The 25038-nt window shown below is 52.0% G+C and overlaps 11 protein-coding genes across 11 annotated transcripts; 8 read left to right on the forward strand and 3 right to left on the reverse strand.

Annotated features, from left to right (window-relative positions):
- Positions 1-152: 152 nt before the first annotated feature.
- Positions 153-1079, reverse strand: A1O5_00494 (uncharacterized protein; the record flags this gene model as incomplete). The annotated part of the gene is made up of 1 exon (XM_007741113.1): positions 153-1079. The coding sequence occupies one exon, from the start codon at positions 1077-1079 to the stop codon at positions 153-155; it is 927 nt and encodes a 308-aa protein (XP_007739303.1).
- A 540-nt stretch (positions 1080-1619) lies between these two features.
- A1O5_00495 (anaphase-promoting complex subunit 11) lies at positions 1620-2013 on the forward strand (the record flags this gene model as incomplete). The annotated part of the gene is made up of 3 exons (XM_007741114.1): positions 1620-1793; positions 1842-1905; positions 1955-2013. The coding sequence occupies 3 exons, from the start codon at positions 1620-1622 to the stop codon at positions 2011-2013; spliced, it is 297 nt and encodes a 98-aa protein (XP_007739304.1).
- Positions 2014-3070: 1057 nt separating this feature from the next.
- A1O5_00496 (methionyl aminopeptidase) lies at positions 3071-4414 on the forward strand (the record flags this gene model as incomplete). Its single annotated transcript, XM_007741115.1, has 3 exons — positions 3071-3211; positions 3288-3680; positions 3731-4414. The coding sequence occupies 3 exons, from the start codon at positions 3071-3073 to the stop codon at positions 4412-4414; spliced, it is 1218 nt and encodes a 405-aa protein (XP_007739305.1).
- Positions 4415-5132: 718 nt separating this feature from the next.
- Positions 5133-8315, forward strand: A1O5_00497 (uncharacterized protein; the record flags this gene model as incomplete). Its single annotated transcript, XM_007741116.1, has 1 exon — positions 5133-8315. One exon carries the CDS (start codon positions 5133-5135, stop codon positions 8313-8315), a length of 3183 nt encoding a protein of 1060 aa, XP_007739306.1.
- A 903-nt stretch (positions 8316-9218) lies between these two features.
- On the forward strand, positions 9219-10239 carry A1O5_00498 (uncharacterized protein; the record flags this gene model as incomplete). The annotated part of the gene is made up of 2 exons (XM_007741117.1): positions 9219-9382; positions 9459-10239. The coding sequence occupies 2 exons, from the start codon at positions 9219-9221 to the stop codon at positions 10237-10239; spliced, it is 945 nt and encodes a 314-aa protein (XP_007739307.1).
- Positions 10240-10613: 374 nt separating this feature from the next.
- Positions 10614-11770, forward strand: A1O5_00499 (actin like protein 2/3 complex, subunit 1A/1B; the record flags this gene model as incomplete). The annotated part of the gene is made up of 2 exons (XM_007741118.1): positions 10614-10836; positions 10899-11770. 2 exons carry the CDS (start codon positions 10614-10616, stop codon positions 11768-11770), a joined length of 1095 nt encoding a protein of 364 aa, XP_007739308.1.
- Positions 11771-12123: 353 nt separating this feature from the next.
- Positions 12124-14929, reverse strand: A1O5_00500 (DNA mismatch repair protein MSH4; the record flags this gene model as incomplete). The annotated part of the gene is made up of 7 exons (XM_007741119.1): positions 12124-13394; positions 13444-13531; positions 13579-13698; positions 13748-13897; positions 13947-13987; positions 14032-14350; positions 14402-14929. The coding sequence occupies 7 exons, from the start codon at positions 14927-14929 to the stop codon at positions 12124-12126; spliced, it is 2517 nt and encodes an 838-aa protein (XP_007739309.1).
- Positions 14930-15215: 286 nt separating this feature from the next.
- On the forward strand, positions 15216-16860 carry A1O5_00501 (uncharacterized protein; the record flags this gene model as incomplete). Its single annotated transcript, XM_007741120.1, has 2 exons — positions 15216-15440; positions 15499-16860. 2 exons carry the CDS (start codon positions 15216-15218, stop codon positions 16858-16860), a joined length of 1587 nt encoding a protein of 528 aa, XP_007739310.1.
- A 308-nt stretch (positions 16861-17168) lies between these two features.
- Positions 17169-18323, reverse strand: A1O5_00502 (cytochrome c1, heme protein, mitochondrial; the record flags this gene model as incomplete). Its single annotated transcript, XM_007741121.1, has 4 exons — positions 17169-17844; positions 17897-17959; positions 18013-18167; positions 18249-18323. 4 exons carry the CDS (start codon positions 18321-18323, stop codon positions 17169-17171), a joined length of 969 nt encoding a protein of 322 aa, XP_007739311.1.
- Positions 18324-18703: 380 nt separating this feature from the next.
- On the forward strand, positions 18704-21151 carry A1O5_00503 (uncharacterized protein; the record flags this gene model as incomplete). The annotated part of the gene is made up of 2 exons (XM_007741122.1): positions 18704-18829; positions 18878-21151. The coding sequence occupies 2 exons, from the start codon at positions 18704-18706 to the stop codon at positions 21149-21151; spliced, it is 2400 nt and encodes a 799-aa protein (XP_007739312.1).
- Positions 21152-21739: 588 nt separating this feature from the next.
- Positions 21740-24772, forward strand: A1O5_00504 (uncharacterized protein; the record flags this gene model as incomplete). The annotated part of the gene is made up of 1 exon (XM_007741123.1): positions 21740-24772. The coding sequence occupies one exon, from the start codon at positions 21740-21742 to the stop codon at positions 24770-24772; it is 3033 nt and encodes a 1010-aa protein (XP_007739313.1).
- Between the last annotated feature and the right edge of the window lie 266 nt (positions 24773-25038).

Here is a 25038-nt window from a genome sequence, read left to right on the forward strand (position 1 = left end):
AAAGTAATGCCACCACGATGCAACCCCTTGGATTCCCCCTTGGAGACATGAAAGACAATCGGATCTTGGTCAAGATTTCTCTGAATTCGATGCTTTCGATTGAATCAGACCGCTGGTCGGAGATACCCTCGAGGCCCATTCCCTGATCAAAGTTAGCAGATATACTTGGGGTTAATGGTTTTCAACGACACGTACGTCCAACTGCCGTCGTACAGTCTCCGATCTTGCTCTGAGCCGTAGTCGGCTTCCTTGAGGGCGGCCTCGATGATGGCTGCGGTCACACCAGTGCCACAAGTGGTGATGAACGGTGTTTTGGGGTCGAGTTTCTTGCTTTCAAAAACCTTTTTTAACTCCTCCGGAGGAAGCATCGTCTTCGTCTCAGGATCCAGCAATTCCTGGAAGGGTAGGCTAGTTGACCCAGGCATGTGTCCACTTCTGATCCCGGGTCTGGGTTCTGGTTCGGTACCCTCCCATCTCCCTTTGGACCGAGCGTCAAGTATATGAATGTCTTCTGAGCCCTCCTTTCCATAGTCGTAGCCTATTGTTTTCATCTCTGCAAATTTCACCACCATGTCCGTATTGTACGCCGGGACCGGATACTTGGTGATGTTGGGAACTTCTGGAGGACCAATCTCGATAGGGTAGCCTTCCTTGACCCAGAGACGGAAGTTGTTGAGGACGTGGACTTTGGGGTGACCGTAGACCCGCATTGTCCATGCCACGCGGGGAGCAGAGAACAGCCCAAGCTCTTCAGTGTCGTAAACAACCACTTCATCCTCTCGTCTGACTCCCATCTTGGACATTGCGTCGGCAAAGGCATCGCAGGTTGGGAGCATGTGTGGCCATTCCGATTCCTGGTCTTTTACCTCATCAATGTCAAAGAAGCGGGCAGTAGGTATTCTCTTCTCAAGAAAAACCTGGAGACCAGTCCTCTTCTCGGGATCGTTGGGCATGAACCAAGCGGCACAGATGGGGATGACTTTGGGCGCCGTAGATATGGCAGTAGGAGCATTCTTCTTGAGAGCTTCGTCGAGCTCTTTGGGTGTGACAAGGTAGGAGGAGAAGCCACGGGGCCGCATGATGGACATGCGATGGAGATGACCTGGATACCGAGGGCGACGAACTCCGCACCGCCAAAGACGCAGGAAGCCTAACGACGCGGTCATTCTGTTCGGGATATGTAGATCATATCATCTTTGCGTGAGGGCCAACAGGAAATTGGACCATGTCTGTGAACAGGGAAGAGGACAGAGTAGACTGTACCGAGTAGGGAAAGAGAGAGATAATGAGCATGAGTAACAAGCCTGAGTCGTTGCTGGATGGTTTCATATCTAAGCTCCGAGCTTTTCCTTTGCTACTCCGCATCTGACGTAGTAGCTTAATGTCCTTGTACTGGTAGACCAACTCCAAGACCCGCATCGGCGGACAGGAGAATTTTGACGCGACACTCTCCACGCGACAAGCATGTGACAAGCCCTAGATTGATGGGTTAATCGCTACTTGTACACAAATATTGCGCTTAACTCGCTAGATGTAGTCCTGCAGAATACTACCAGACACCTACGTATCAAGCTGAACTAGACCACTACCTTCAGACGCGCACCGAAGCTCTACCCGCAATGAAGGTCAAGATCAAGACATGGCACGCTGTGGCCACATGGCGATGGGACATGCCCGAGGACGAGGTCTGTGGCATCTGCAGAGTGCAGTTTGACGGCACTTGTCCTGCGTGCAAGTTTCCTGGCGACGAATGCACCCTTCTCATGGGGAAGTGCGGTCACTCATTCCACATGGTATGTCGGCCGATCTATAGCTTTCTAAAATCCCGCTCACCTGGACAGCACTGTTTGTTGACGTGGATACAACAAGAGTCTGCAAAGGGTCTCTGCCCAATGTGCCGCCAGAGTAAGCACCAGTCAACCTGCTAACACATTCCAAATGCTAATGCCAGCAGAATTCGAATGGAAGGACGGCAATGGTCAACAGGCGGCGGCAGCGGCAGAGACGAGATGAACGCCACAACCGATTCCAAAGATGCCCCCTTCGAATCGAGACGGGTATTTGATCGTTAGGTGGAACATCATTATCTCAACACGGAACTACTCTCTCGGCGACACGCCTTCGGACACATCAGTCGCACCAAAGTATTTTACTTGAGTTGAGCCTTAAAAGCTCCTACAGAACTGGAGCCTATGTCCTTGCTGACCGCAAACGCGAACCACCGATCACGGAATGGGCATACTATGTACTCGGCGACAAGCGGAAGGACTGTCTTGTCAAGGTAACAGGTCAAGTTTATCCACACGGACGACTTCGATTTGCTTGCGCAGAGCAGACCTCCCTTCGTGGGCTGGGTCTTTTGTCATAGTAAATGGCAGGCGACCTTGAGAACGGTATTCGATAATTTGATACTGGTGAGCTGGAAAAGGGGCCCGCGTCCGTCGCGTTACGCCTCCATTGTTACTTTTAGTATGACTCTTGCGGCAGCACTGAGTTCGGCTTTCTTCTTCATTCTAATACGTGTTCAGAAGAGGATTTCAGGCGCGACGGCCACCTGCCTGAGCTCGCCGCGCATCTCATCGAGTCAAAGGCGCCCGCAAGCAAGGGAGCCACAGCTCTGTTGTTGTAGATGTCAAGTGAAGGATCTCGTCGTTAACATTAGTGTTGCTCTAAAAGCAGCAGGATTCCGTCCCGTCTGTTTCCCGAAGCCTAGGCCTAGTTGCAGCAGGTACTTTAACCGCAGTCTCGGTTAGCTTGTTACTGTACTAGTAGCCGTTGTGGTGCTTGGCCTTCCACCTCGCGGTCGTAAGTTTGTCACTCCGCAAACTTGGATCATAGGAAATATTCTTCCAACACAATCTACCTAATCCCGGTTCTCCAAACAAACTATTTCCTGGAAAGCAAGCCCTTGACACATCAAAGGAGAATCTGCCTCTCGACCCCCAACCAGCCGCATCATCTTTTTCCTGCGCTTGTGCTGAGTTGCTCTGTAACAATTCCTCTCTGAGCCGAGTCTCGCGCACATTGAGAAGAGCAGGGGATCGAAGATCTCAGAGTTAGTAGCGTCAAGATGGATCAAGCGGCTACGCAGCCTCGGAAATGCCCCGGTCTAAATTGTGAAAATGATGCATCATCTCTACAGTGTCCCAAGTGCAAAGAGATGGGCGTTGACAGCTTCTTCTGCTCACAAGACTGCTTCAAGCGGAGTTGGGTAGGCTGACCTCTGGTCTTTTGTAAGAAAGACTATGACCTATGAAGAGAATAGAGGTCGCTGATTTTCCTCCCAGGCCGAACACAAAGTCCTCCACAAAAGTACGAACCCTTTCCGAAATTTCATTCCCCCAAAGGTTGTGGCTAAGGTTGATCCAGAAAGCGGTCACTTTAACCCATTTCCTACCTACCCATTTACCGGTCCTTTAAGGCCTGTATATCCTTTGTCTCCGAAGCGGGAGATTCCAAAGTCAATACCGCACCCGGAATGGTCGCAGGACGGAATACCCAGATACCCATATGTTCGCAAAAATAACGTCCAGATCCTTGACGAAAAGGGCATCGCGGGCATGCGCAAGGTTTGCAGACTAGCTAGAGAAGTGCTTGATATCGCTGCCGCTGCTGCAAAACCCGGAGTGACGACAGATTACATTGATGAGATTGTTCACAATGCTTGCATAGAGCGCAACGTGGGTTGGGCCCTACCGACTTTCCGACAAGGGCTGACACTTATGTATAGTCATACCCCTCGCCACTGAACTACAACCACTTCCCGAAGTCCGTCTGCACATCTCCGAACGAAGTCATCTGTCACGGCATTCCCGACCAGCGAGTTCTCCAGGATGGCGACATCCTTAACATTGACGTCACGCTGTATCACGAAGGTTATCACGGCGATCTGAACGAGACATACTATATTGGCGACAAGGCCAAAGCTGATCCAGACAACGTCCGCCTCGTAGAAACCACCCGCCAATGTCTGGAAAAGGCCATTGAGCACGTCAAACCTGGCGTCAAAATCGGCGACTTCGGAGACATCATCGAGAAACATGCCAAAAGCCAAAATCTCAGTGTAGTCAAGACCTATTGTGGCCACGGCATCAACTCCCTGTTCCACTGCGCTCCAAATGTGCCGCACTATGCGAAGAACAAGGCGGTAGGAAAATGCAAGGCGGGCATGACCTTTACGATCGAACCGATGATCTGCTTGGGCAGTTACAAGGACAAGACATGGCCGGATGACTGGACCGCGGTCACGAGTGACGGAAGTCGCTCTGCCCAGTTTGAGCATACATTATTGGTCACGGAGGATGGAGTCGAGGTCCTGACTGCCCGGTTACCAGATTCGCCAGGGGGTCCAGTCCCTACGCCAGGTTCCGAAGCGACGAATGGACAAGTTACTGGGGATGCTGCGAAGGCTTGAGACTACCAGTTGAGATTGGTGGTGGTGGAATGCGCTAGTGTTTGGACGATTTGGTGCGGAATCGTATGCGGTCGGTGCTCACGATACAGGTCCTGAAACAATCAAGGATGCCCCAGAGACTCCAATAACCAGGTGGATGTCCATGGATTTCCAGGACATCCTCGGTGGCGTGCAAGAACACCAAGACAGACCTAGAGCCTCCAGTTTGCCGAGCATCTGTCGCCTGACCTAGAGAACACAGCTGTTGGAGAGAAATGTCTGGTAGAGTATCTTTTTTTCCGATGTCCACGGGAGTGTTAGCTAGAATGCTATTGCTGTTCTCGGTTTCGCCGAGCGAGACAGGTTGCGGGGATATTACCATTTCTGTACACCTTACCTAGGTATGTCTATGAAAGACTGCGGTGATAGCTGCGGTCATCGAAGACTCATGTACACATCCTCTCACATGGATCCATCATGTATAATTAGTGATGGGCCAGGACTACGGTACAGGGTACTGTGTACAGGTCCATGTGACGAGGCTGCGCAAAACAGGGGTTTGACGAGGTCACGCCCACGAGCCACAGCTTGGCTTTGGGCGGCACTTGCCACACTTGGTCCATCCTTGCCCATCGCAATCTGGCACATGGAACTGCGCAGTTGCAGCTACAGCCCTCAGTCAAAATTCTTCCAAATTTGCCATCTCTTTACTTAGACGCGCTTTGACCATGCCATCGACATGTCAGATCAGAATTATCGGAAGCCTTTATTCCTGGCCTTAGCTGGGGCTGTCGCCCTCACTGTGGCCTATTATACCTACACGCAATATGCGAAGCCCCCCCGGACAGAACCCTCCTCTCTCCATCGCAGCAATGCCATTCGCAGACCGAGGAATAGAAGGCGCTGGCGTCGTGGCTTCGAGCAAACGAGCCTCGATCACGATCCAACTGAGCGAGCACTCGAACATCTGGAACTGCGAAATGCAAACAGACAAGGATATGGAGAATACGAGAACAAATGGTTCTTTTCTACACCAGAGCACACACAAGGGGTGGATCTGACGCTGATCCCGTGTAACTTGAGCTCTATTAACGACTACCTCCTGCAGTCCCCGCCGCAGCTGCTACCCGATCGACAAGAGGTCATCCTCTGGCATCTCCACGGCACCTTTGTCCAGAACTTTCTGCTGGAGGAATATCCAGAGGGTTATATCATCGGGGATGATATTTGGATGCTCGCACAGGCCATGGAGCGCCTTGGAGTTGCCCCAGAGAGTGTCTTCCAAATAGCGAAAGCACATGACGAGGGGATGCTCATTTACGCCCCTGAATGGACCCCATCATTTCCCGCTAGACCCGGTCCCAATGGCAGAATCCCCCCTGTACAGACTGACGGTGCCATGGATCATGGTGGTTTGGCCCCTCGCGAGGCGCTCCAGGCGTTGGCGGATCCCGACGATGCGCATAGCGACATTTCTTCAGGTAACAACGGGGAGGATCCCGAAGGGAGCCAAAACATGCTTGATCTCCTTTACCATATCGCTGGCGAGCAGGCACGACGAGAAGGCTACATCCACCGTGGTGTCGAGTGTAACAGCTGCGGCATACATCCCATTCGAGGCATTCGCTATCACTGCGCAAATTGTTTCGACATGGATCTCTGCGAAAGCTGCGAGGCTAGCTCTTCACATGGGAAAGGTCATGTCTTTTACAAGATCCGCATCCCGGCACCATCACGCGGAAACATCAAGCAGGTCACCCCTGAGTGGTATCCTGGCACCCCCAGCGCATTTCTCTCTTCTCTGCCGATGAGTGTGTCTAAGCCATTGCTCGAAGAGACCAGAATGGAGCGCACCGAGATGGATGCGCTGTATGAGCAATTCAAATGTCTTGCCGGCCATTACTTTCCCGCCGATCCGACTGGCTTGGGGTGTGCCATTGATCGAAAGGGGTTTGATGCATACTTCATCCCTTCAACCGGAGACAAACCTTCGCCGGCGAATTTGATCTACGATCGAATCTTTGCGTTCTATGACACGGACCAAAATGGCCTCATTACCTTCGACGAATACATACGCGGCCTTGCGCGCCTGCAGGACAAGAGCCGATATGCGAGGCTGAAACGCATTTTCGAGGGCTACGATTTGGATTCAGATGGATACGTTGATCGCAAGGACTTTCTTCGTATGTTCCGAGCGTATTACGCATTGAGCAAAGAGTTGAGTCGGGAAATGATCAACACCCAAGAAGATTTTGGGTACAACGAAGAAGAGATCCGAGAAGTCGTCCATGGGAGCCAGCCCATCAGTGCTGCTTTTGGCGGAGGCACTCTTTACGGCCACGAATCTCGAACAGGCCAGGGTAAGCAACGTCAAGCGGATGGAGATCTGCAACTTTCGAACGGCACAAGTGGCGTCCTGCAACCTGACGGGGATATGAGCGGAGATCGTGCCCGAGCTATCGGAAATGCTGCACTTGGTGATCGGACCCGGAACCACCCGTTCAGATCGTTCAGACAGGAGCCTCCGGAGGATGAGCCGCTGATGTTACTCCCAATAGGAAGCAATTTTATGCAGTCGGGCATGGAGCAGGATGAGGTGACCGAAGAAGAACTTACTGGTCCCGATGCCCCATTGCAGACATATGCTTGGCCCCCAATCCGGACACCAGAGCTTCAGGATATCACCGAGGCACTTGGACAAGAGGTACCTCTAGATGAAATAACAGATCCGGTTGACAGGACCAGGGTCCTCTTTGCCCAGTCGCAGCGTCTCGATGCCGAAGGGGACCGAGCAGAGGAAATGTCACGTGCGAGAGCTGTTGAGGAAAGGTGGCGCCGAAGACAATTCTATCTTGATCGCGAGGAAGGCTTGACGAGACCACCAGGCTACACTGAACCCGACAGTTCAGATGAGGAGGACGACTTATCGGAACACAAAAAGAATGGTCGGAACGACGCCAGTCCTCGGAGAGCATCTATGGCGTCAAGATCATCTTCCAAAGTCCGGTTTGATGATAGTGCCATCGACGGAGACTGCGAAACGCGCTCAAATGCTTCATCTCGTAGCATTCCTGTCAATGAAAGATGGGGCGGCTACGAGCTCGGCCAGGCCGAAGCAGACATTGGCAAAGACATCCTCTACCAAGCTGTCCAACAAGGGTTCAACGAGTTGCTTGATGTGCTATTCAAGGACGCGGAAGACGAGCACATGGCTGCAAAGCAGACAGCTGTTGATCGACATCGCTTCGAGTACGAAAGACAACAATTCGAGGAAATGCTTGATGAACTGGATATTGCAATCGATGAGGCGGAAGAAGCTGTGATTGAGAAAGTAAGACGGAGGAGAGAGAAGGAAGAGGAGCAGAAGCAGTTGGCTCTGATTGATGCTGCCTCCGTCCCGAAACTGGGCAATGAAAGCTCAATTCCGCAAGATTCCGAAGATCATATAGGACTGATGTTCGGCTCTCAAGGTCTGTCCGGTCAAAGGGTAACCCAGAGTTCTTCCACTGAAACAAACGGTTCTTACCGTGACCCGACGCTACCCCAGTTTCGGCCTGACGAATCGGAACCAGCAAGTCCAGCTTCAATTGTGTACCCGGATCCGCCCCAGGCCCCGCCCTTGTTTTCGGAATTTGGAACCCCAAATCCATTTGAAGACGATCCAGAGAAGGCTCTCAAAAAATATTACCTCTGGCTCCGACATGATGAGATCGATGACGAAGCAGACCGCCGAGGTGGCCCGGGAAAGCTCAGCTTTACAGAGTTTGCACGCAAAATGGTGTCTGAAGATGAGACGACCAAGGCTTTAGGGGACAGAGACAAGAGCAAAGGCAGCGGCAAGGACCGAGATATGTGGGAGAGCAGTGCTGATCTAGGCAGGCTGGCCTTTGTGGGCACTTGGTTGGAGATGGCTAGTTTTTAGCGATACGGTAGCTTGGTGCTGGAGGACTCACCGTGCTTTGATGCTTTAAATTGTATTATAAATAAGTCCATGATGGCATGACCAGGTAAAAGTATGATACCCAAGGAGTTTCTCTGGAGCAGAAAATTCGTTGTTACATAGGTAGGAGGCCCTAACCGGATTGAATTTTAGGCCAGTTTGTTCCAAGGACCTCCCGGTTCGTCGTAATCTCCATTATATGCGAGGCATGTTGTGTGTGTACGGAGTGTTCTGGAGTTGACGTGGTGGACTCCTTACGGCCATGTGCCAACCTTGAGCTCACGGCGCAAGGCTGCGAGACGGACCGGACGTTTTTCCATGTCCGACTTGGCGTTTCCCGAGCCAACCTTTACTACTGTCCTTGACGACCCTTGGAGAAATCAATCCGTTATTAAGCTGCGACTTTGCGAGAACCACTTCATACGCATGGACTGCTGCCACCTTCGAATCACGAGAGACCCATTTCTGTGCTGCGGGTTGCTGATTGGGTTGTAAGAATGACAGAGCGCGAGCAGATTGTGGCCGTTCAGATGGCGTCAGCTGCACCCCGTGACAGCAGGCTGCGATGAGAGCGCTCGAGACATAGCCGCCACGCCACATTGCAGGCCTCTGATCTCCTTGTACTCGGCCCTCTGCCCCAGCCAGGAATCCTCGAATATTATGGGCGATCAGACCTCTAGAGTGATGTTGACCGCCGTGAAACGCGAGCGAATGAGGCCACTGCACGAGACAACGTTCGAAGCTCTGAGTGGTCAGAACCAAACAGGCCCCTGATGTTGAGTATCAAAATCCCGTGCCATCTGGCACGCCAGCAATGAGGGCAGTCGATTTATACCGCCCACCTGGACTTCCGCAGGCGTTTGTGCTGATGATTTTTGCTTCAACATGTCTCTCTTTACAGATCTGTTCTTGAGCTACAAAGACAAGTGGGTAGCACAACACTCTTTTACAACTAGGAATGGCCCATATTACGCACCCGTGGGTGGCAATCCGCCGGCCGCGGAATCTCAGGCGGCAGAGGTGGATCGCTGGAGTCGGCTTCACGGGAGGTATACGCCAACAGTGCAGCTGTGGGAAACCACATTCTCGAAATTTTGATCTGTGCCTTCTCTTGCCCCGGCACAGGTTCGGCTCTAGTCGATTCAATACCGTCTTCTTGTTGTTGTTCCGACTATTCTACCATGCATCTTCCTTCGAAGTCGCCCACACCGGTTACCCAAAAAGACTCTACTTGCCACTTTTCTCCGAGACAGTGTCGAAGTCTCCTGAAGAAGCCAGGGACGAAAACCCCCTCAACACCCCTGCAAATCAAGGGCTTCCAGACTTATTCAAGACTTTCAAGCGCTTCTCGACGAAAGAATGGTTGGAGACGCTGCTCCAAGACCCCTCCGAATTCAAGAACCTCAAGGTCAACTCAATCACGTGGATCAAGGCTCTCGCCTCCCCGTTCTCCCATGAATTCATTCAGTTCATCGTCGAGGACTCTGTCAGCCGCCAACGGACGCGTATTGCCGCTGGCCGAGAAGAAACCGGAGACTGGGTCCTCGTCGGCTGGAATTGGGCCTCGGGAGACACGCCATCCCATCATTATAACCTCCCGCTGCCACTCCTGTCGGTCACTTTCGAGGATCCCAACAAGAAACCGGACTTGCGAGCGCTGGCTTACGTGCTGTCCGCGACGACGGAAAAGCATCCTGCCTATAAATTTCGGAGAGAAATGTGCTGGTGGTATGCCGAGACTGTGTTGGAGGTGATGCATGAGCAATTTGGTGGGAAGGTCAAGGAATGGGAGTGGTCGAGGTATCGATATTCGTTTATTGTTAAGACGAGCTTCATCCGGCGCAGGGCCTTGACCAAACATGCCGAGTCGTTCAAACGGCAGCTGGCCGAGGAGATGAGTTACTAGACTGCATCGTCTGGATAGGGTATGACCGAATGGTCATTTTCATGGCCCTGGAGTTGGACATTCTAGATCACCGGAGGTCTAGGATTGAAAAATGAGATGTGTGGATAAGGCAGTGGCTCGATGCCAGATCATAGAAGATAGAGTCAAAATAGCACCCGTTGAACTGATCCAAACACTCCCTTGTACCGAGGACTTCACAGACGCCCAAGGCTGTGGAAGGCTGCATCGCCGAAAATTAGCCGCTCCGCGTCATCCCTCACCATCCCACTTCCCAATCCAACCTACCTCTCGCACACACTCACTCACAACCCCTCCTCTTTCAGACCTCCTCTTCAAGGCGATAGTAGAGAGCTACTCCTATCGCTCAGTCCACAATGTCCGGTCCAGAAGTCCATCATCTCTTCCATCACCCCATCGCCGACCACTCCTTCTCTGCTGACCGCCAAACTCTTGCCGTTGCCCGAGAAAATAATGTCGAGCTGTACCACAGATCCGGCTCCAAGTTCACGTTGAAAGATGAATTGAAGGGCCACGACAAGACCGTCACGGGCGTGGACATCGCCCCCAACAGTGGGATGATCGTGACTTGTTCTCAAGGTGAATCTGGCTCCCTGCGCCTGTTCAATACATATGACTGATGCCTCATGTTTCGACGACAGACCGTAACGCCTACGTCTGGGAACCCTCCCCGTCCGGCGAATGGAAACCAACCCTGGTGCTCCTGCGTATCAACCGCGCCGCCACCTTCGTGCGCTGGTCACCTTCGGAGAAGAAGTTCGCCGTTGGCTCCGGTGCCCGTGTCATCGCTGTCTGCTACTTTGAGGAAGAGAATGACTGGTGGGTCTCAAAGCACTTGAAAAAACCCATTCGGAGCACTATCACTACAGTGGCGTGGCACCCGAACAGCGTGCTTCTGGCGGCTGGCTCTACGGATAGTCATGCCCGGGTCTTTTCCGGCTTCATCAAGGGCATCGATGAACGCCCTGAGCCGAGCGTGTGGGGGGAGAGATTGCCCTTTAATACCGTGTGTGGAGAGTATTTAAACGATGCGGCGGGGTGGGTTCACGCCGTGTCCTTCTCCCCCAGCGGTGATGCGTTGGCGTTCGCCGCCCACGACAGCAGCATCACGGTGGTGTACCCGAGTGGACCGGACCAGCCGCCTAGGGCTATGCTAAACATCTCGATGCAAACCCTTCCCTTCACCTCGTTGATCTGGAATGGTGAAGCCGAGATCATCACCGCTGGGTATGATTGCGAGTGTTTCCGGTTTCGAGGCGGTGAGCAAGGGTGGGAGTTGGTCGGCAGCGTAGAGATGCACAAGCGCCCGGGTATGGGTGCGATGAGAGAGGAGTCTGCGTTGAACATGTTTCGGCAGATGGACCTGAAGGGCAAGGTCAAGGATGATACTCAGCTGAGCACCACGCATCAGAACACGATCAACACAATAAGGGCCTTCGAAGGAGGTCCCGGGGGCGTGAGGAAGTTCAGCACAAGTGGTGTTGATGGGCGAGTTGTCATCTGGACGCTTTGAGAGGCTGCAAGCATCAATAACTTGGGCTCAATGCTAAAGATTCAGAAGAATCGCTGGACACCTCTGATTGTCGGGTGAGAAAAGACCCATCGCAGCTTAGAATCCAGATTCTAACAGAAGAACAGCTCCTTTGCGAGAGCTCCCATTCTTCCTATCGTTACATCCATCTTCCCGTCCGGGACCCGCCCCTTTTTTGATAAGCTGGGGGTGGTGGTATGATGACACAGATCTGCTCGGTCAATAGCGTCTTTATCTCCCTGGACTGTCCTCATTCTGCCCTTCGTCGCTTCAGCATCATCGTCATCGTCATCTTCTTCTCTTCCTTCTTTTCCTTCAAACCCACTCACCCGATCTCAATCTGCACCCACCGCTGCCTCAGCATCCGCGTCAATCGCCCTCATCCTCACTGTAAACTCCAGCTGCAAGCGCCTTAGCCAATCTCTCAAGGCCTCCGCACCGACTTCGCTTGTAGCTGCACTCTCCCTCGCGTGGCTCAATTGCTCTCTGACATTCAGGATCAACTTCCTTTTTCTGGCCACCGCCGTGGCTCGAGGATTTCTCTTCCTCGCTTCGTTGCGCTCATGCAAAGCCTTGGAGACACGCGTACCCACCTCGACTACGTCGTCAGGCAGCCCGATCGCCCTCGCAAGAGCCAAGCCGTAGAACTTTTCCTCCTCGTACCCGTCTGCAATCTTGTACCGCATGGTCATCTTCGAGTAATCTTCGCTGATGTCCACTGATAAGTGCAGATTTGCGACGCCAGCGCGATTGGCCAGTATGCGCGGCAAATCGCGAAAGTGTGTCACGAACCAGACATAGGCCTTGGACTCAATCAGTGCTTCGGCAATGGCGATCGCAATCGCCAATCCATCTGCCGTGCTGGTGCCGCGCCCCAACTCGTCAACGATGACCAGGCTCCGCGGAGACATGTTGCGCAATATGAATGCCATTTCACGCATCTCAGAAGCAAATGTGGAAACGTTTGCTTCGATGTTGTCGTCTGTGGCGATGCGGGCAAAGATTTCGTGCGAAATAGGGAAGGAGGCATACTCGGCCGGCACAAAGCAGCCGATCTGTGCCATTATGGCCATCAGTGCAACAGAGCGGATGTAGGTCGACTTCCCGCTCATGTTGCATCCAGTGATGACGTGGAAGCGGTTTTGTGGTGTGGCGTATACGTCGTTTGGTACAAATCTGTCGTGCTGGTGCTGCACCTTTTCGCGGATGGGATGTCGGCCGGACTTGATCATCAAGGAGTCTAAGTGGATCTCGGGCCGGACATACTCGTTGGTGGATGTCGTGACGAGTTGAGCGAAACCCGCGAGCATGTCGAGCATGGCGACGGACTCGCTGATCTTGAAGAGTGGGTGAATGGTGCTGCGCACTTGGTCGATGAGCTCTTGCACGGTGGCGTCGGATAGGCAGATTACTTCATTGTGGGCGTCCTTGAGCTTCTGGTTCATCTTGATGAGATCTAATGTCTGGCATTCGATATATTTGTTCTTTTTGTAGGTATTGATGAATGTTTCGGGGATAGATTTGTCTTCAATCTCGCTAGCTGGGAAACGGAGGTAGTATTGTCTGTTGGAATCGTATTTGAGTTCGATGGCAATTTCACCCTCTTCTACAACAGGTCACCATATGTTATTCTTGAAGCTCAGACTGCTCCATACCTTTGAGCTTATTGAACATATCGTTGACATCTGCGTTGAGCTCCTTGTATGCCTGACGCGCGACGTCCAGGAAACTATTGACTCCGGCCTGCTCTTTCTTAACATGACTGGCAAGAGCCTTAGTTAAAAACATACCTGAATGCCATAAACCCTCTGGTTTCGTAGCTCGAGTGGTTTAGATGAATACCGGACGTCAGCATTGAGACAACGTCCGAGCAAACTCTCCACTTCCATGTAATTCTCTTGATCGCAAAGCTATATGTCAATTAGTTGAGCTAATTAACCAGCGAGGATTCTGGCTCACTTGACGTATCATCTGCAGCTCTTCGCTGCTTGCCCCAGCAAGAGCCTGCCAGATTGGCTTGACGCCATCCACAAGCATCTTGAGCATGAGAACATTGCTGATCGATTGTTCCATGAAATGAAAATCTTGCCTTGTTGAAATGATGACAAGCTGCATGACTCAGTATTCGACAGGGCAATGGGGCATTTCAATCACGAACCGCGGCGAGCACACGATCGGCGTCAATAAAGGATTTGAGTGCTGTTCCCCGTTAGCAGGTTCTTCTCATTCAAAGAACTTAGTACCGGATCGGACTGTAAAGAACATGTCTTCCTTGGATGTAAGTTCGCTGAGAGCTTGCTGTCTCTTTCTGATCTTTTCTGCATCTGTTGATGGTTGGAGAACGTTGCTCCGAAGGAAACGAGCGCCCATTGGCGTCAAAGTCTGGTTCAACAACCCGAAGAGACAGTCTCGAGACTTGCCGTTCTGGAGATTCTGGATCAGTTCAAGGGAAGCCATTGTGGAGAGATCTATCATTGTCGACCCTTCCGAAGGCTCGAACCTAATCCGCAGTGTTTGCGGAGCGAATGTCAACTCCATGGTCAGATTGATGTATTTCAAAGCCTGTCCTTGTTAGGGTAACGTGAAAGATATGGCATCGACCGCCGAACATACTGCCGAAAAACAGCATGTTGCAAAGTAATTTCCTGCGACAGACAACTTCAACGATTCCAGATCGTCGGGAAAGGCCAGATAATGGACATAATCGTGACCGTTGGTTTCAGACCAGTATTTACGCTCGATCCCGTTCATGGCAATATTAGTCCTTTGCACCTCGAGGTTTTCGGCAACAATCGAAATTAGGTTCGAGTCGTTGGCAGTCTTCATGTAGATGATTTCAGAGGGAGCAAAGACTTTGATTTTGTGGCATGTACGAGCATAGGTTTGAGTGTCGGTAAATTGGCAAAGGACAGCTTCAGAAGTGGAAACGTTGACAAAGGAGAGGCCAATGGTAGGAGATACACCGCGCGATTCGCTGATTGCACAGATGATTTCATTGTCACTGTAGCTGGTGGAGGTTGCCGCAGTCCTGGGGCGCGACCTGCTGCCAGTCTGTGGCCTTGAAGTAGTTGTTGTTAGCCTTGCGGCAGTAGTGTTTCTGCTACTGGTAGAGATCGACTGTGGCTCGGAAGCCGTAGCCATGGATTTGACTCTGACGCCGGGCCACGGAGGCAAAGAGGGTGGACGACAGCCAAAGTGCAAAGTGAAAGTGAGGCTAATGTCACGAGCCTTGGCCAGCTCGCCTGGTCTGATCAGGCCAAGCCAGGCCCAGGTTGGGGTGGAAGGAGTGGTCGGAAGAGGAAGCTTTGCCGTGCATGTTTCCCCTCACGAGGCTGCAGCCCACCGACGTCGATAATTTTATTTTCGATGGCTGCCAGTCTTGAACCCACCCGACGAGGTCAAGATCATTTTTGAGCGTAGACCCAGAATGGCCACCCTGGCACCGCCCCCCAGCAAACGCCAAAAGATCGCTGCAGAAGAGAAGGCAGAAAAGGCACTCGAAGGATCAAAAATACCAGATAACCTGGGCGGCGTGAGGGTGCAATTTGTCGACCAGAGCACGGGAAAGTCGACGGGACCGGTGGTCTCAGTTCCTGTGAAAGATGCCACGGTCAAGAACCTCGAGGCGCTGCTGAATACCATACAAGGCAATGTAGGAAAGTCAATGTGAACCAGCGAGTGACGCGGAATGCTGAATTTCTTTCTCTCAGGAGCCCACCGAGAAATTGCCTTACCGCTTCTTCTTCCAAAATGATCGAAATCGGATTCCCAACGACGCTGAGCATACCATTTCCGAGGTGGAAACGGACTTGTACAACTCCATCCTCAAGCCCGGTTTAAAAACCACTGAAGACCATATCATCCTCCAGTTCACTCCTCAAGCGGTATTTCGAGTCCGCGCTGTTTCAAGATGTTCCGCGTCAATAGCAGGGCATGGGGAACCTATACTCGCAACTGCATTCTCGCCGGAAACATCTTCTAGGATGGCCACGGGTAGTGGGGACAATACCGCACGAATATGGGACTGCGACACCGGAACACCATTGCATACCTTGAAAGGACATACAAGCTGGGTTCTTGCCGTGTCATGGTCTCCCGACGGCAAAATTCTTGCCACGGGAAGCATGGATAACACCGTGCGACTATGGGATCCAAAAACGGGAGCAGCTCTCGGTGGGCCTCTGAGAGGGCACACGAAATGGATCACAAGCCTTTCATGGGAGCCATACCACAACCAGGCACCTGGTAACCCGCGATTGGCGTCAGCCTCAAAAGACGGCACGGTCAGAATATGGGACATACCGCTACGCAGGTGTGAGCAAACTCTTTCCGGGCACAAGGGATCCGTGGCTTGTGTGCGATGGGGCGGGCTTCACCGAGTATTCACCGCCTCCCAAGACAAAACGATCAAAGTATGGAACTCACGAACGTGGAATTGTTTACATACATTATCTTCACACACCCACTGGGTCAATCACCTTTCGCTCTCTACAGACTTCGCCCTAAGAACATCCTATCACGACCACACGGGCAAAGCCCCGTCATCAACTCAAGACAAGATCGAGAAAGCGAAGAAGCAATTCGAAGAAGCGGCACGCCAGGGAGGCGAGCTGGTCGAAAGACTCATCTCCGCATCGGATGACAACACCATCTTCTTGTGGGAACCCTCGTCCTTCGACCCAGATTCGAAGGCAACGCCCAAGCCTATTGCACGCTTATTAGGCCATCAGCAGCAGGTTCTCCACGTGTCTTTCTCCCCCGATGGCCACTACATTGCCTCAACCAGTTTCGACAACAGCGTCAAACTGTGGAACGCCAGAGACGGGAAATTCATCTGCACCTTACGGGGTCACGTGAGTTCCGTGTATATGTGCGCGTGGTCGAGTGACAGCAGATTGCTGGCAAGTTCGAGTAAAGATACCACTGTTAAAGTGTGGGATGTGAGGACGGGCAAGTTGAAGATGGACTTGCCGGGACATATGGACGAGGTTTTCGCCTTGGATTGGTCGGTTGACGGGGCCTGCGTGGCCAGTGGTGGAAAGGACAAGCTTGTCAAGGTGTGGAAGCATTGAATCCGTCAAAGATCGATGCAGCTTTGAAAACGGTGATGGATTCGTTGCGGCAAAATTTTGTGGCTGGGTGCATAGGGACGGCAGGACGAAGACTGAAGTGATACCCACGATTTAAGTGTCATATTGGATACTAATGAAATATGTGCAGTTGTTTTTTTATTTCGGTGAATTCTGTATGATTCTGGATTGTTACAAGGAACCACAACCCTTCCCACCCATCCGCCTGGGGATCCTAATCAGCGTTTTCCCAGACGATAAAAACCGTATCGAATCCTTCTGTCAACCCCTGATCTATCTCTCTTCTCTTCTTACATTCTAAACCCGGGTTTTTGTCCAGGAGGGTTGTAGATGATCTTCCTCGTCTTGATGGGTGCCCACTTGTATCGCTTGATCCAACCACTCAAAGCCAGCAAGGCAGTGCCAATGATCAAAACTTTGATTCCCATCTTTTTGCGCTCATCCATTTCCGGCTCTGCAGTCCAGTTCAAGAACTCAACCACGTCTTTGGCCATTTGTGAGCTGGTAGCGGGTGTGCCGTCTTCATATTCAACCAGCCCATCGTAAAGAACACGAGCCATCGCGATACCTGTACCGGGGAAATATGGATTGAAGCTCAGACCTGACTGGACAGCCGCACCCGCAGGCGGTTCGTCGGGGTACCCGGTCAGTAAGCTGAAGATATAGTTGCAGCCGCCGTGACGGGCTTTAACGATGAGGGATAGATCCGGAGGGAGAGCACCATTGTTGGCGGCACGGGCAGCTTCGTCGTTCTTGTATGGGGCCGGGATGTAGTCTGACAGCTTGCCGGGTCGTTTCTCAATCTCTCCCTCATCGTTCGGCTCAGTGTCGTACTCATTTTCTTCAGCTAAGGCCTTGGCTTCGTCGACAGTCATTATTGTGCCGACCAGTGACCGATATGGAATTCGCTTAAGGGAATGGCAAGCGGCGCAGACTTCACGGTAAACCTGGAACCCTCTTCGGAGACTGCAAACCGTCAACTCGACACGCTCGACACTGTTGTTTTGATAGCTCTTACGCAGCGTGGTCGAATGTTTTTGTCCATTTTGTGTGTTCCCACGGATACTGGGTTGGATGTAAACTTGAACCTGCCGTCAGTCGCCTGTAGCTCTCGATCATCTCTGGGGAGCTTACCCCTCTTCCGCTGGAGTCATAGCATAGACATCTTGTCCGAACAGATGGTAGTACCAGGCAATTGAGCCTACTGTAGCTGCGGTCGCAGCAGAAGCGCCCAGTGTAAGGTAAAAGGGAGAAGAGGCGGCTTCGGAGGAGCTCGAAGAGGCGGCACGCTGAGATGCGACATTAGCAATGGGTCCAATCGATACATGTCTGCGCGCTGCTGCAAAGAATCACAAAAGTGGTGAACTGACAGTTGTGGTCTTTCGAACAATGGTTCGGGCAGCGACCCTCAATGGGGCACCGCGGACGGCCGACGTGGCCAACATCATGTCCAGAAGCCGTACGCTCTTGACAGATGGTGGACTAGCCGTGCGAAGACGAAGAGAGGAGGGCAAGTTGCGGAGGATGGAAGAGAAAAAGAGTGACTTGGCACAGATCGTGGAGGAGAGAGGATGTCTAGAATTGAAGCTTGAAGCTACATTTTCCCGGGGTTCATTACGCTCTCTACGATTGGCTGACTCGCCATCTACGAATCCTGGCTGCAGTGGCGGTAGGAACCGCAAAAAGGCCACACGTGATCTGCCAGCGCGATAGAGTTCGCACAGTTCGTCACTCTTCTTCGGGCTTGCTGTGAAGACGGCTCTGGTTTGAACCTCAGACCGACAATTCCTTCCGTCCTCTGCGGCACTCACTGCTGCGGCGCGTGATGTCGCTGCGTGGAAACAAGAATCCATCTTGGAATGACCAGTTCAAGAGCACGAACCAGCGCGACTTCAATACCCAAGTCATCATCTCGGTCGTCTTCGGGCTGAGTGCGTTCCTCTCATTCTGCGTATGTTTACTTCCACGCTACTTTCGTCCTGATACTGACTACCTGCAGGTCCTCCGCCCCAAGTGGACCAGCCTCTATCATGCGCGCAAGAAAACCTCGGGCGCAGCCTCGCGTTTGCCTGAGCTGCCCAAGTCACTCTTCGGATGGATCCCAGTACTGCTGAGGATTTCGGACGCAGAGGTTCTGGCCTCTGCGGGTCTTGACGCCTACGCTTTTCTCTCCTTCTTCCGATATGCCATAAAATTCCTCTCAATCACCTTGTTCTTCTCTCTCACCATCATCCTACCCGTCAATTACCGGTACACCGGCGAACTGCCCTACCCTCCGATCAATGGCACGGCGCCCTTTATCCAGCCTGCATTTCTATTTGCGGACGACGAGAAGAAAGTCAGGAAGCCCAAGATCGAGAAGGATGACAGCTACTTGTGGATGTACGTCGTATTCGCCTACTTTTTCACCTGTGTGGCCATATTTCTCTTGATTGTTGAGACCTCGACTATTATTCGAATCCGGCAAGCTTATCTCGGCACCCAGTCCACCATTACGGACAGAACCTTGCGCCTGTCAGGCATCCCTAAGGAAATGAGATCGGAGGAGGCAATCAAGAATTTCATTGAAGATCTACAGATTGGGAAAGTGGATAGCGTCATGTTGTGTCGAGACTGGCGAACTTTGGACGAATTCGTGTCGAAGCGCATGACGTGCTTGCGCAAACTCGAACAATCATGGGCAACGTATCTGGGTCATAGCCATTCGCTGCGCCATTCTCGTCGAGCCCACCAGGAACGTGATCTTCTTGATGGGGATGAAAGCGGAGCTCTTCTTTCAAGATCGGAGATGGAAGAAGCTCATGTTACGCCTGTGGGCAGAAGACGTCCAACGGTCAGCCTTCGGTATGGGCCACTCAAACTATACAGCAAGAAGATTGACGCAATCAACTATTACGAAGAGAAGTTGCGCGTCATGGACGAGAGGATACATGCACTGAGAGCCACTGTATTCAAACCGACACCTTTGGCTTTTGTGACGATGGAATCGACTGCTGCATGCCAAATGGCTGTACAAGCAATTCTCGATCCGAAGCCCGGACAGCTCCTTGCTAGCCTGGCGCCGCCACCGGCCGACGTCGTCTGGAAGAACACATATCTTTCCAGGAATCACCGCATGGTACGCTCTTGGAGCATAATGGTCTTCATTGGCTTCCTTACCATTCTGTGGGCTGCCCTTGTTGCTCCTCTTGCCGGCCTGCTCAGTATTGAGGTCATTGACAAAGTCCTTCCTGGCCTTGCGGCAGCCCTCGAGCACCATGAGATTATCCGTTCATTGGTCCAGACGGGTCTGCCAACCTTGTTGTTCTCGGTGTTGGCATTGGCAGTGCCCTACTTGTACGATTGGCTCGCCAATCAGCAAGGCATGACCTCCCAAGGCGATGTTGAGATGTCGGTGATATCCAAAAACTTCTTCTTCATCTTCTTTAATCTCTTTATCGTCTTCACAATCTGGGGTTCTGCCACCACGTTCTACGACTTCTGGCAAGATCTGCGAGACATCCTTCGAGACACTGCAGGAATCGCCTATGCAGTAGCCAAAGCTCTCGAACAACTCTCACCTTTCTACGTCAATCTTATTGTCCTCCAAGGCCTCGGCCTCCTTCCTTTCAGGCTACTCGAGTTCGGTTCCGTGGCGTTGTACCCCTTCTACCTCATCAGCGCAAAGACACCCCGGGACTATGCAGAGCTGTCTCAGCCCCCAATCTTCAGTTACGGCTTCTATTTGCCGCAAACCATGCTTATATTCATCATCTGTATTGTTTACAGTGTCCTCCCTGCCTCATGGATGATCACTTTATTCGGATTGGTGTATTTCCTTATTGGTGGCTTCATCTACAAATATCAACTGCTTTACGCCATGGAGCACCGTCAGCATTCAACTGGTCGAGCTTGGCCAATGATTTGCAACCGAGTTATAACCGGATTAATCCTCTTTCAAGTGGCGATGACGGGTATCCTGGCACTTCGAGGCGCTCTGACAGCCTCGTTATTCCTGGCCCCTTTATTGGCGGGTACTATTTGGTTCACTGTATATTTCCAACGAACATATGTCCCTCTGATGCGATTTATCGCGCTTCGAAGCATCGATCGTCCAGGCATGCCTCAGCTTCCCACACCGCCAGAGTCTGCTTGGGATAGAGATACCGAGTATGGGCGAGCTGTCGATACAGATCCGGAAACGGGTCTTCGCTATATCAACCCGAACCTCGTCCAGCCTCTGGAGACCCTGTGGATAAAAAGGCCGGGGCATGGACGCCGCCAGAATGATTGAGATTGGGAAAGGATATTCGTCTTGGGACATTCATTGGAGCATAGCAAGCGAAGTATTGAATTTTATCGTCCTTCCCAGAGATACCCATGTACACAATTGTCACCAGACCATTTCCATGCCTCTGGCACTAATGTAATGTTTCAGCCAACATTAGCGATCATGCGAAATATTGGCTGACTTAGCAGGTCCGGACATGCTTCTTCTCGTCACGATGCCAATCTTGGAGGGTTGCTGCTTCTCCTTCATATCATGCAGGCGCGGTTATCAGTCATTCTCATGACCGCTCAAGTCGAGGCAGCTGCAGTCATGTCGTTTCAGCCACGTCAGTCAATTGCCCTGCAGGTGCGAGTTGACTGCAGCCCAGGTCAGCATCTCACTCTGGTTTCTCCCGGCCTTGATATCAAAGTCCATTTACTTCCTGTTTCCAAACCTATCTCTATCTCGACACTCTTAATCCCTTCATTTGTTCCTCTCACCTTCTCATTATCGCTACTTGTAACCAGTTTAGCTATTCGCCATCCTAGCTGCTGGGTCCTCGTATCCTCGTATGTCGAGGACATTACGCCTCTACACGGCCACGAAAGCAGCATGCTCTACCGGCCCTCGGCCTGCGGCAACACTGGTGACAAAGTCTTCTCCACGAGACATCGAGCTGAGATAATGAATCGATGGCAACAAGGAGCACGTCAAAAGTTGATACAACTTGCAGACCGTCTCGAGCAGCAGCAAGGCTTGGAATCCCGCCGCTGTGTTGGTCACACGAAGCAGTCCAGTGCCCTCGACTCTCGTACGGTTCCTCCCGCTCTAGGCTTTGAGATTCTGCAATGCACTATACCTTCAAATCAGGAAATGCACGAGCCAGAGGGTTACGGAACTGAACGACATCGGTCGAGCGTGCTGGATACAATGGACGGTGCATGTGAAGGGGCCGATGATCCAACCTCTGCCACCATCAGCCGAACCTCTAGTGCTGCCGATCTTAAGACACAACCAATGCGATCGTCAGTGGTGCACTTCTTGTCTGACGACCATTTAAACTGGAGAGAAAGGGAGCGTGCTACTTTTGTGAATCCGTTTTCTCCTGAAGAGCTCTCATCGAGAAAGACGTCCACCTCCTCTGAAGCCACAGAATACCTCCGCCCCAACGCTTTTGCTGGTCATCGAGACACACTGGCAAGGCTGACCTATTTCGCTGCTGGTTCTGGTGACGACGAAGATATCTCAGACTGTGACACAGACTCGTTTTTGACGGCTCTTACACGTCAGCCGTCAATGGGTGGGATCTCTAGACGGGCCAGCAATGCCGGAGCAAGTTTAGACATTTTCTATCCTCAACGAGTTGTCGAGAATGTGCTCAAGCATGTGACTTTTGATGATTACAAGGCTATGCGACTAGTCTGCCGCCAATGGCATGCAACTCTGCCTCGACCCAGCTTTCCCGGGGCGTATCGTCTTCCGAGAGAAATACTAAAAGAAGTCTTCTCTTACTTGTCGCCCTCTGACTTTGAGGCAGCTCGTCACACGTGCAAATCTTGGTTCTTAGCCAGCTTGGATCGCAAAGTCCTGGAACCCATGCTCAGAGCCAGTGGCTGTCAGACTGCGTTGGCCATGGATCTTGAACAAGCGCAGGGGTGCTTCGTTGCGAAGAGACGAAGTTGGGACACTCGTCTTGGCCCAATGCAAACCGACGCCGAAAATGTCATCGACAAAGAGTGGCTGTGTTCCAAAAGATTGGCTACGGAAAGTCGACTATCGCCCGATTGGCGAGGCTCTTCTCTATCCGGTGACTCCTTCCCATCGTCTAGACTTTCGATCATTGAGGAAGTTGATTTTTGCAAGATCATGGCCTCACATGCTTTACCGATAAAGCCCAGGTTCACGGTATCGGCCTGTGGCAGGTTTGTCCTCGTGGTCTCTGGAGGCGACATATCTGTTTACAGCTTGTCTAATTCTGAGCGGTCACTTGCCCCAGTGGTCAGGCTGGCCACCGGGATTGATGTCTTGAAGGTCAGCATGGATACTAGTTCGGGGCGGTGGTCGGTTGCCGCTCTTCTAGCAGGTCGTGTTGGCATGCTGTGGGACTTAAATGGCAGGCACATCCAAACAAGGTATCGCAACAGTTCCGGCGACACGGTGAGTTTGCGAATGCAAACGTACATCCACAATTCCGTCGACTGCGAACCTTCCAGGCTCGCTAGTGTCAATCTACCCATCAGTTCGCAAGAAACGCATGCTAGCGATGCGTCTGATTCGGATCTAGCGCCAACGACGCCGGAGAATTACACATCTCCGCCCACTGCTCTATTGACTCCTCCATCCGTGTGGGATGAGCATATGCCTAGCTCGGAGAGCCCGAAGGAGATTGTAAATCGCCTAGGGATCTCAATTGAGACCAGGGCGACCGCGGTATTCACCGATCTCGGAAGCGTGGATGATCAGCCAAGGAGCGTAGCGATTTGCCCAAGTGGCAACTCTGTTGCGTTTGGATGTCGAATGGGGCTGGAACTTCACTGGGTCAATGTTCTTGCTGGAGTTCGTTTCAACCGTTGGCTCCCACTCGCTGCGCCGAGTGACTATCTCTACTTTTTGCCTCGACGGCGTGGAGTGGACTCGGGGAGGAAGCTCAGACTGATATCAAGTGCCGCCGGACCAGCTGTTGCTCAGCTGGTAAGGAGCGACAGTACGCCAGCCAAGTGGAAATACTGGCCTACTCCAGCAGCCTTTGGCCGACGACAAAGCTTGACAAGACTCTTCTTTGGCAACTTACCATTCCCTACGCCCGCAGGGGATTCAGGGGAATCGTCCAGTTCAGCCAGTCCCCCAAGACCAGATCAAGTACAAGGGGTGCTGCGGACTATTGAATGTGATCACTTCCATGCGATCCCAGTGAGTGATGGGATTCATCTCATTTTCATCAATCCGGGGCTTGGATCGCTGTGCTTGGGTAGCGACGCGTCGCTGGGAGGTCCAACGAACCTTGTTTCAAAGATAGTGTTCATTCCTCCTCCTGGGCAGGGCCATCAAAAGCCTACTCCACGTCGCTATGCTGTTGGCAAAGCCCTTGGATGGGGTTTGAGACTCGTCGTTGCCTACGATGATGATCAAGTTGTGCTCTACAGTATTCCTTCTGACGTTTTCGGGCAACTTCAAGACCAGCGAAGTCCGATCGACGTCTGGGACGAGAATTCTGGAGTGCTTGGGCAAAGTGATTTGATCATGGACTCACTGATGAATCGTGACGAAAGCGGTGCGCCCAGTGACTCAGCAGTCCAACAAACCCCAGAAAGCGACAACAACTATGTTAACGAGCCACTGCAAGTTGCTGGCTCTGTCATCGCTCGTGTTACCGGTCAAGTTGTTGATGACATTGCGGTCTCATCCGAGAATGGTGGACTTTCTGTCTGGATTTTCTACGGAAATGGGCTTGCCGCACTGCATAGCATCTATGCACCTCGTCGCCATCAAGTGCGCAGAAGATTTGTTGCGGAGAACGGCTTCATCTGGGACTGTGACAAAGAAATGTCGGCCGAGGCTAAAAGCGATAGGCGGCTAGCAAAGGGCAAAGAGAGAGCGGATGAGGAAGCCAAGCACGTCAGATGGGCAGGCCAGGAAGATTGTTGAGTGAGACACCCGGAAGCATCATGAAACAGTGAGCCGAGATTTGAGTCTATGAGATTGTGACTCCAAAATGGCCGTGCCGTCTATGGAGCTCTTTTCAAACCGTGTATGAGCGTATTTGGTAGCTGTGGATAAGATGGTTGTGGTCGACTGGGGGCTCGTGTCCCTTTTGTATTTATATTTTCACCTGGAGATTACTGTTGTGCGCCTACCTTTTGGAGGAGAGGGTCTTTCAGTACTGTGTATTGTTTGAGCGCAGCACGATTGAT

Source organism: Cladophialophora psammophila (genome assembly GCF_000585535.1).
Source record: "Cladophialophora psammophila CBS 110553 chromosome Unknown aczJe-supercont1.1, whole genome shotgun sequence".
In the NCBI taxonomy this organism is placed as follows: domain Eukaryota; kingdom Fungi; phylum Ascomycota; class Eurotiomycetes; order Chaetothyriales; family Herpotrichiellaceae; genus Cladophialophora; species Cladophialophora psammophila.